At 35.0% G+C, this 10,426-nt stretch overlaps 2 protein-coding genes across 2 annotated transcripts in view; both read right to left on the bottom strand.

Moving 5' to 3' along the window:
• LOC107681421 (BCL2/adenovirus E1B 19 kDa protein-interacting protein 2-like) overlaps positions 1–6,460 on the bottom strand; it is a gene marked incomplete at its 3' end in the record, with an annotated part of 8,769 nt that extends 2,309 nt beyond the window's left edge. The window contains exons 1-7 of the mRNA XM_016477719.1: positions 6,289–6,460; positions 3,254–3,334; positions 2,820–2,890; positions 1,983–2,234; positions 1,677–1,868; positions 1,502–1,604; positions 1,272–1,403 (exon numbers count right to left, since the gene is read on the bottom strand). Of these exons, the coding sequence (XP_016333205.1) occupies positions 1,272–1,403; positions 1,502–1,604; positions 1,677–1,868; positions 1,983–2,234; positions 2,820–2,890; positions 3,254–3,334; positions 6,289–6,332 (875 nt within the window). The remainder of the gene's footprint in view (positions 1–1,271; positions 1,404–1,501; positions 1,605–1,676; positions 1,869–1,982; positions 2,235–2,819; positions 2,891–3,253; positions 3,335–6,288) is intronic.
• Positions 6,461–7,334: 874 nt separating this feature from the next.
• Positions 7,335–10,426, bottom strand: part of LOC107681429 (protein prune homolog) — a 16,414-nt gene continuing 13,322 nt past the window's right edge. The window contains exon 8 of the mRNA XM_016477732.1: positions 7,335–9,571. Coding sequence (XP_016333218.1) covers positions 9,161–9,571 — 411 coding nt within the window. The 3' untranslated portion in view covers positions 7,335–9,160. The remainder of the gene's footprint in view (positions 9,572–10,426) is intronic.

Consider the following 10,426-nt stretch of genomic DNA (forward strand, 5'->3'; position numbering starts at 1 on the left):
ATCAAAAATACAGAAAAAAAAACAGTAATCTTGCAAAATGTTATTACAATATAAAATAATGGTTTCTATTTTAAACTGTAATTTATTTCTGTGATGCGCAGCTGTATTTTCAGCATCATTACTCCAGTCTTCAGTGTCACATGATCCTTCAGAAATCATTCTAATATGTGACCATGGATCACAAAACCAGTCACATAAGGGTCAATTTTATGAAACTGAGATTTATACATCATCTTAAAGCTGAATAAATAAGCGTTCCATTGATGTATGGTTTGTTAGGATAGGACAATATTTGGCTGTGATAAAACTATTTGAAAATCTGGAATCTGAGGGTGCAAAAAATCTAAATATTGAGAAAATTGCCTTTAAAGTTGTCCAATTGAAGTTCTTAGCAATGCATATTACCAAATAAAAATTAAGTTTTGATATATTTACGGTAGGAAATTTACAAAATATCTTCATGGAACATGATCTTTACTTAATATCCTAATGATTTTTGGCATTTAAAAATAAAATCGATAATTTTGACCCATACATTGTATTGTTGGCTACAAATATATCCGTGTGACTTAAGACTGGTTTTGTAGTCCAGGGTCACATATGCTGATTTGGAGCTTAAGAAAAAAATCTTATTATTATCAATGTTGAAAACAGTTGTTCTGCTTAATATTTTTGAGAAAACGGTAGTTAAAAAAAAAAAATAATAATAATAAATCTTATGACCCCAATCATTTGAACAGTTGTGCATATTCTATTGTTTTCTTAAAAGCTGACAAAATAAACTTTTATCAGATATACACAGTTAAAAATGAGTCTTTCTCTTCTGGAAAAAGTGAACCAAAATTATTGATGATATCATCTCTTGCTCAGGGGTGTATGCATATTTTTGTCCAATAAAATTATTTCTAGAATAAGAACGTCTCATCCCCAAATTTCACCTGCCACCAATTAGCAACAGCAAGTAACTTTGTTTTGTTGTGCTTTTCCAGGCTGTCTCAAACTAAAGTCTATTGGCTATCTGCCCTGCCACAACTTCCTGTTTCAAAAGTAAATGTCAACAAACTAAATTTCACTTGTCAAACCATTCCAAGAAGTCTTTAAAAACCATATGAAATCAAAATTTAAACAATCAATTTTTTGTTGGCCACAAGGAAGGATAAAAACAGAATTAGCCAATGATATCATTATACAACAACAGAAATTGATTGTTGTCTTCAATTATAACATTTTTAACTTGATGATAAATCATAGTAACTTCAAGTATGGCTCACCTTCTGTCGATGGACATGTAACACTGTCGAAGCCACTTAATCCCAGGCATCTTATTGCGAGGGGCCATTCCACACAGATACACCAATATGTAATTCTCAGACACCATCAAGTCCAACGTGCCAATAATGTACCTAAATCCAAATAAACCATTAAATGTGAATAAACATTTAAGTTTTAGAAAATAAAAGTCATTGCAATGAAAATTCATCCCAAATCAATCAGTTTTTACCTGAAGAGATTGTCCATCACATACTCATAGTGTTCGGTTGTATTTTCTGGTAGGTAGCAGGAAGTAAACATGATGATGGCTGTCGATCCGTCTCCATAATATCCTATAAAAGGTCGATTTTAGTTGGTAATTTCAGTAAAACACGTTCATCCCAGCCTGTTCAACAAAAGCTCACCTCCGTGGGAAAGAACTTGAAGGTACGGCTCCAGAACGCTCATGTTGACTTGGTAGTCTTGGCCGCCAATATGGAATCGCCTCCATCGCCGCCCATTGCTGTCCACCTGATCCAAGTCCAGGTGTCCCATTTCTGCATGCTCTAGTAAACTGGCTTTTCTGATCGCTGCTTTGCACATCCTGGGAAGATCATCTGCAATGACCACAGTACTAGTGGTAAACCACTGCTCTGCGTAGAATTCCCTGTCCCATACTTGTGAAACTGATAAATGACACAACCCTAATGAATGTCAAAATAACTGAATACCTTCCCACTCTAAGTCGTGCATGCTGTCTGGGAAGTTGTAAGACTCGCTGTCTGAGGGGGTCTCTAGGGCCTCCAGGTTAATGTCCATCTCTAGGTCATCATCAGGAGATGGTGAAAGAGCAGAGGCATCAAACTCGTCAGATTTCAAGCTCCGGTCAGTAGAGGTTTTATCCAGTGTTAAACTAAGAGTCGGCGCTACTAGTCGCTTCTTCCTGACGGTATCACTTGTAAGGGCCAGGCTAGTTGGTGGGACTAGTGGAAAGAAAGAAAAAGAGACGTCAGGCATTACACAGGCATATATTGTGTATACGCTACCAATTTTACTAAATTTTTATTTTCAGGTATTTTTTAGCTTTCTGTTTCAAATAAATAATTTTTTCCATTCAAAGACTTGTATAACAGTTTCCACAAAAATATTAAGCAGCACAACTGATTTTAGTATTGATAATAAGAAGAAATGTTTCCTTAGCACCAAATCAGCGGATTAGAATCATTTCTGAAGGATCATGTGACACTGAAGCCTGGAGTAATGATTGCTGATCTTTGCCAGCACAGTATATTAATTAATTATATACAGAATATAATATACGGATTAAATCACATTTTCAAATGTACTAAAGAAAGAGATTTTTTTATTGCAATACTATTGCAAATTGTAATATTTCACAATATTACTGTTTTTACTGGATATTAAAGCAAATAAAAGCAGCCTTGGTGAGCATAAGAGACTTCTTTCAGAAACACCTAAAAACACTGTAGTGCATCTATATATATGAGACAGATATTATATAAGAGGCAGATATTTTGGCCAGTAACTAATTGGAGAAATGAGGTTACCAGGCCTGTTTCCCTCAGCTCCAGGGCTTTCCTCTTCATCGCCAGGACTCTGTGTGTCCTCAGGAAGAGGCCTACAAAGATCACATTATTTAATCCCATTTGCACTTAATATGAACATAAATAAGGTGCATGTATCTAGTGCCGTTTTGTAGGATGGCTGGGAGTTGATAATATTTCTTTAAAAGTATTGTTAGGAAATGGGTCGAGGCAATCAAGAGTGCAAGAAAATATGTTTAAATACCTGAAAAACACAGGAACAATAGATAGAATCTAGATTTTTTTCTTTTATTTTTTTTTTCTCCTTTCTTTCCCTTCTGTATTTTTTCCAAATTTATGCACACTCCACACTCCAGATCAGTAGGTGGCGGTAATGCACCTCTTTCGCTGGTTTGCCAAACCGCCATAAAACACCAGAAGAAGAAGAAGAAGTTTACCTGGGGAACTCCTCATCCTGCCATTCCTCCCGGAGCTCCATGTCGGGGATGAAGGCTGATGTCTTGGCGTTTTCTGAATGCCTGCAGGTATAAATTGAACATGTAAAGAAAGTTAATGGGGCTTCTTTGTGCCCATGTCAAAATTGTATTAATTATTAACAATTAAATGATCAGCAGGAAAATAACTTACTCCTCAATTTTGTCCAAATAAAAATTCCAGGTTTGTTTGTTTTAATTACACAGTTTTAATTAATTGACAGTCTGACGTTCAGTTAAAGGCAGGAAAACCACACTAGGCCTACTAGAAAATGGCAAACGATCAATAGTAACAGTGAGTGCTGGTGATTAGATAGATAGATAGATAGATAGATAACTGTGTAAGCATTAAAAATTCATGTTGGATTAGACTGCACGTAGAAACAGGGCTGTGTACACTTGAAACCTCGCTAACGCCCATCACATCGCTCTTTACGGACATATGTAAATAATGGCAGTGTAAACATGCTAACCTCACCTTTTCAATAACCTCGTACAGGAGATGCTTCTCAAAAACAAACCGCTTTTTCATTTGGTAAAAAAAGTATTTCCTAAGAACATTACAAGCGCTATAGTTAAACTAATTTATTATAGGCTACTGATGTATAACTAGCCATTTACCTTTACAACGACAAGGGCGATTCTTTCTCTACCTCACCCAAGCAAAGCACCTTCACGCCAAACACAGAATTCAGTCAATCAGAGCGCGTCTCCGCACCTGAGAGATCTGTTTCAACGCCCCGCCCACAACCCTACAGCTGTACACGTTCAATGTCAGCCCAGGGCTTCATAGCTGCGGAGATAGATCCATCAACTCTAATGGGTTAGAAAATAACCTATTTAAAAATAGTTTATGCTAAATAAAATAACATGAACAGCTTGGGACAAAATTGTAACTTTAGTTGTCATTAGTTTTGAAAACAGGAAAATTGATGAAATCCTTCATCCCGAAGGTTTTCTTTCAATACTAGTTCACCTGCGAGTTCAACAGCATCACACAAACTCTGGTGAGTTTTAAAGTTGTTTTAAGCTAAATTTTGAGTAATTGTGCTTATTTTTTGTGCCACAACTATTGTCAGCTCTGTGACACAAACGGTAACGAAATTGTTTAGGATTTTAAAATGAATTTCCTGTATATTAGGTAGGTCCTAAAAACCATAAAAACAAAACGATGGCTGCATTTAATACGTGTGATGTGCAAAATTTGAGTCAACACTGACATTTTTCTGATGCTGATGACAATTTACTGAACTGAAAATCCGTTTGAAACCATCAAGTAGTCTCAATTCTTTTATTCACCAAAGTGAATGCTAGGTTTCTTAATATTTATCATTAATATTTAAGATTCATTTTTGTGTCAGACAGTGCAATATAGAGATATATTGTCATGCAATTTTTTGTGAGAAAACGGAAACAGCAGCATATGATCCCAAACATTGATTAATACCTTAACAGATTCATCCAAAACATGCACTGCATCTACTTTTATTCCAATATTGTAGCTTGTATTTTCTAACCACTATTCAAATATATTGAAAATAGCAATTCTATTGTGTCAGACTTGTCAAATACAAACTCGAATATAAAACTTGTCCTTGTTTCTACCTCAAGTATTTCTTTACGTCAGCACATGTGGTAATTACACGTGGCACAAATGACCAGAAAATCTCGTTTAGTTTTCAGCTGATTCCGGGCAGGTAATGAGCCTGTGTGCTCCTGCTGGCAGCAACATAAGAGCTTCTGTCGAACGTCACATAACACAACCTGTTTCTGATGTGAAGCCATTATCAAATTCATTCAGAGCTTGATGGTATTGTCTTCACTTCAACCCTGTAACCTTTACATACACTACACTATTGTCCCGCAAGACTGCTCCAAGATTGTACATTATTTCAAACATAACTGCTCTGAGGAGGCTGTATGTTTTTAGTTACTGACTGACTCACTAGTCAATACAGCATCAAGACACTGTTGTGTAATCTCAAGCCCAGTGTTGTCCTATCTAAGACCTTATCAGATGTCAAAATGTATTTTAAGAAATATGTAGGGCGTTTTTTTTTTTAGAACAATGTATGACAATTGTGGCAGACAACATGATACCTCCACACTGCAAAGCATAAGGTGTGTGCTGTTTCAGCAATTGTTCTTTGATGTAACTCTTATAAGATTTAGTAAAGTAATCGCCTGTTGGGAAATCCTTTGTCCTGGCTTGTAAGATGCTACAGTAACTCATTCTGTAACTTGCTGTTATTAAGGATATAGGTATTATTGGTCATATCACATAAACACTGAGGGTTTTTATGACACCAAGTTTCATGCATTCTCTTCTTGTCTGAACATGAACTTGGAATTTGGTATGGAAATTAACAAGTCAAAAGACCTATTCTGTGATTATAGTAGAATTAAGAGCTTTAAAATCATCTCAATTTTACAGTCTCGAACCATCAAAAGTTATAATGATATGAGTTTTTGTAGTGGTGCCAGTGGAAATCAAACATTAAAGATTAACGTATTTCCCCTTTGAAAAAAAAACATAAAAACGTACTAAACTGTACATTTTTGTCAAATTTTTCCATTTACATTTGGATGTTTAACTTGTGACAGCAGTGAAACTCGTTTCAAATATAAATGACAGAAAATCTGATGGTCTGTCAGATGAAAGGATATGAGAGATGATGTCTTTCTGTGGTTGTTAGGTCTCAAATATTAGTCAAGAAGATTGGCAAAAGTAGCGGAAATCAGTTCAACGGCAACTTCCTTTTTCTGAAATCCTCTTTCTAAATAACTAGACACAGAAGTGCTACAAGGATTTCTCTCGTGTCCTTCTGCTGTACGATTCACAGTGCAACGGAACAACTAGTACGTTTGGCAAAAGCAGCGATCATTATCCAATATGCGCTTATGACCTCTTATGGTACATGTTTTGATCTTATAAATATGTTTTGACCAGGTATTATAGTAACTGAAACCTTAAATCCTCATTGTAAATTTTGACTTACCCATTTGGCATATACCCTTCCCTCTGGTCTGAGTAAGTCCCCATGTCTAAAGTCTTTAAAATGAAAAGTGTCTAGATTAGAAATGCATTCAGTGAACTCAGCTGCTGACCATGACCTGAAGTGTTTCATGAGCTTCACCAGTTTCAGTGACTGTATCTTGTGTCTTGTGTTAGGGAACTCACCCTGACTGTCAGTACAGGTTTTTCAACATTTCTGACTTCTGCTGACTGAATTGTCTGTCTCCCATTGGCTCAGCTGCTTTGAGCACTTCTGCTCCCCCACAGGGAAGGCTGGGAAGGTGGAGGGAGATGCCACAGACAGGCATGGCTACATGGTCCTAATACCCTTGAGGTTACAGGCCCCTTCAAAAGACAATTAGCTACTCCATATCTTTAGCTGTTTATATTCAATTAGGTACATACACTACTGTTCAAACGTTTGAGGTCAGTAAGATAAATACTTCTATTCAGCAAGGATTCATTAAACTGATCAAAAGTGACAGTAAAGACATTTGCATTACTCAAACAAATGCTTTTTCGATGAATTTTTCAAATGAATGCTTTTCTTTTGAACTTTCTATTCAAAGAATCTTGAAAAAAAAACGTGTCACGTTTTCCACAAAAATATTATGCAGCACAACTGGTTTCAACATTGATAATAAGAGATGTTATTTGAGCACCAAATCAGCACATTAGAATGATTTATAACAATCATGTGACACTGAGAACTGGAGCAATGAATGTTGACAATTCAGCTTTGCCATCTCAGGAAAAAAAATCCATTTTAAAATATATAATTTTTTAAAACATATTTGTATTTGTTTATTACATTGTAATAATATTTCACTATGTTAACGATTTTCCCGATGAAATAAATGCAGCCTTGGTGAGACTTTCAAAAACATTACAAAATGGTACTGACACCAAACTATTAGTTTACAAGAACAATTAAAAAAAAGAATGCAATGAAATTGTGTCTTTATACAGACAAAGCTCACAAACCACATATGGAACAATTTGAAAATGTTTTATTCATAATGAGTCACAGAGAACTTAAAATAAAGTCCTTGGCAATAAAATACTTGACAGAGGATATGCTCTTGAATGTCCTGTTTCACAACCATAGCACATTAATACATTTACATTAAATCAACATTTCTTACAACATTATTATGATACTGGCGGAATTGACTAGTATGTGCTTAGTTCTCCCGAGGCAGCATGCAGCAATCCTCTGCTGTCACCATGTCAAATCTCACTAAACTATCGGTCAGGGTTAAATCACGAGATACACAACACCTCAGAACACCAACATACCATCTTATATGTTTCACGTCCAGTATTAACTGATTTTGTTTAATGCTTAATTAAGTCATAACTAAATTAGCTCTTTATCTTCTATGGGGAAAAAACCTCTTTATATAACTGTCTGACAGAATGTCATTATATAAGATTTGTCCAATTAGGCCTTTAAAATGCCTTGGATTGAGCTTTTGTATTTATTAATATAGTGAATATTATAATTATGATGATAGTCCAGTATGATTGAATCTGTTAATAAGCTGCTGGGCGTATAAAAAAAATAAAAAATCAAACGGACTGTTAATGAAAATCTCAACAATCTAGTTGTTTTCAACCCTAATTTACCCAACAGCCATCAAATCATCAAATAAATTATGTAAGATAACATAATAGAAATGAACAGAATACTAAAGTTTTAAATCTCAAATGTTTAACATGCCGAACACACAAATACAGCTGAGGTCTTTGGTAGTTAATGGTAAAATCTCATTGGCTAAAATGCAGGTGCCCTGATTCTAATCAGGAGCAGGTCGGTTAACACCTATAACATGCAAAAGGCCACAGAAGGGTTACGCTCACTTTTCACGTACCAACAATAACTCCTTTACAATATTACTGGGGAATCATGACAAGATGTACTAATCCAAAGAATGTTCATCTTCATTTACATTTGATGCTGCGTGAGATAAAATGACATAACGTCATCAATTTAAGATTTACGGATTGCATCTTTGGCACGCTGCCAATAACCACACAATCATTCTGACTCATCCCAAAAGGAACTGCGTAAATGCTGATATACTTGCACTGTTTGCAGACAAACAGGCAGCACTGAAAAAAAAAAAAAAAAAATAATAATATATAATTTATAAATGTAAATATGCAACTCTAGTATTGTTTCAAAGTTTAACTGAAATCATGACTAGGATAAAACTGTAAGAGTGTTACTTTAAATGCATTTTCCATTCGGTTTTGTAAATCAAGGGAGAAGTCAAAACGATTTTCTGTGGGAATCAATGCCATGCCACAGACATGATCTGCAAACAAGCTGAAAAGAACTTCTTTAATTAACACTACAAAGAATGAAGTATGTTATTTGTATCAAAAGCAACGATAGCTACCACGTTATAATTAATTGTATAATACCGGAAATTCATTCGGAATCAGTTTATTCTATTAATTGTCAGTTGCTAGCTTGCACTGGGTGCTTATTGTCAATTTTAGATATGTTTAAATGTTTGTATGTCTCAATGAGACTTCTGATTAATTTAGAAGATTAAATATGAATATGACTGCGAACAATAAATAAACAGCCTAAATCGGAATTGTTTTTTTACGATAGTCAAACTTTAAACATTTTATATATAATGCATTTTTGTAATGCTCCATTCGAATGAATGGTCTCTTCAGACTGTATCGTACCTTTGTGAGTTAACCAGATCAATAAAGTGCCATTTCCTTCTCAAGCCCTGATGCAGCACTGTTGGATATGAACTTCATCCTCTTGAAGACGCAGAAGGACTTTCCTTCTCCAGTTCTTATTCAAGACTCTCTTGGACAACAGATTCTCATCACTGTCCCTCAGATGACGTGTCCTCCATGCTGGCCATCTTGGTAACTTTCTCCACCAAAACCTCAGGACTGATTTTTGGTAGGCCATTGTCCAAGGGACAACCCTCCACAAGACTGTTCATTGGCGTTGGAGGAACCTGGCCATCGTACTCTATCCCAGTGTCCTCGGGACATTGTTGTGAGTCACTCTGGTCCTGATTGAAATCATTGTCCAGATCTAGGTCCTCTATGTTCCCACTTTGATACACTTTTCTTTCCCTCTCCTTCAGGAAGTCTGCGATTATGGGCATTACCTTCTTGCGGGATGCTAATGTGTTACCCTGTATAAAGGCCTTCACATCTGGATATGGACTGCTCATTGGCTTAAGGTCCAGACTGGGGTTTTTGGCTTTTTCTAGTGCTTTACTCATCTATGAAAAAAGAAAATACAGATATCAATTAGTAAAGTGAGAAAAATCTTAAATCTTAGCTTTCATTTTCAAAAATGTGTATTTATTTTATTTTATACATTACTGTTGAAAAGTTTGGGGTTAGTAAGATGTTTAATGTTTTGGAAAGAAGTTTGCTATGCTCAGCAAGGCTGCATTTATTTGATAAAAATGACAGTGAATATTGTGAAATATTATTACAATTTAAAACTTTTTTTCTGTTTGAATCCATTTTAAAATGCAATTTATTCCTGTGATGACAGAGCTGAATTTTCAGCATCATTACTCCTGTCTTCAGTGTCACATGAAATTATTGTAATATGCTGATTTGCTCAAGAAACATTTCTTATTATAATATTCAATGGTGTGATGCGAAGTGTTTTTGTGGAAACTGATAATTTTTTTTCCAGAATTCTTTGATAAACAAGAAGGTTAAAAAAATATCACTTCTTTGAAATAGACATCTTTTGTAATATTATAAATGTCTTTACACTGTCACTTCAAAATCAATTTAAAGGGATAGTTTACATTTACATTTAGTAATTTAGCAGACGCTTTTATCCAAAGCGACTTACAAATGAAGACAATAGAAGCAATCAAAATCAACAAAAGAGCAATGATATGCAAGTGCTATAACAAGTCTCAGTTAGCTTAACGCAGTACACATAGCAAGTTTTTTTTTTATTATATAATAAAAAAAGAAACAGAATAGAAAAAGAATAGCGCAAGCTAGTGTTAGAGGCCTTTTTTGCTTTTGTTAATTGTATAATAAATAAAAAGAAAACAAATAGATCGAATACAAAAAGATTAGAAAAGCTAGTGTTAGTTTTTTTTTTT

Source organism: Sinocyclocheilus anshuiensis, unplaced genomic scaffold (genome assembly GCF_001515605.1).
Source record: "Sinocyclocheilus anshuiensis isolate Anshui unplaced genomic scaffold, SAMN03320099.WGS_v1.1 scaffold2066, whole genome shotgun sequence".
NCBI lineage: Eukaryota > Metazoa > Chordata > Actinopteri > Cypriniformes > Cyprinidae > Sinocyclocheilus > Sinocyclocheilus anshuiensis.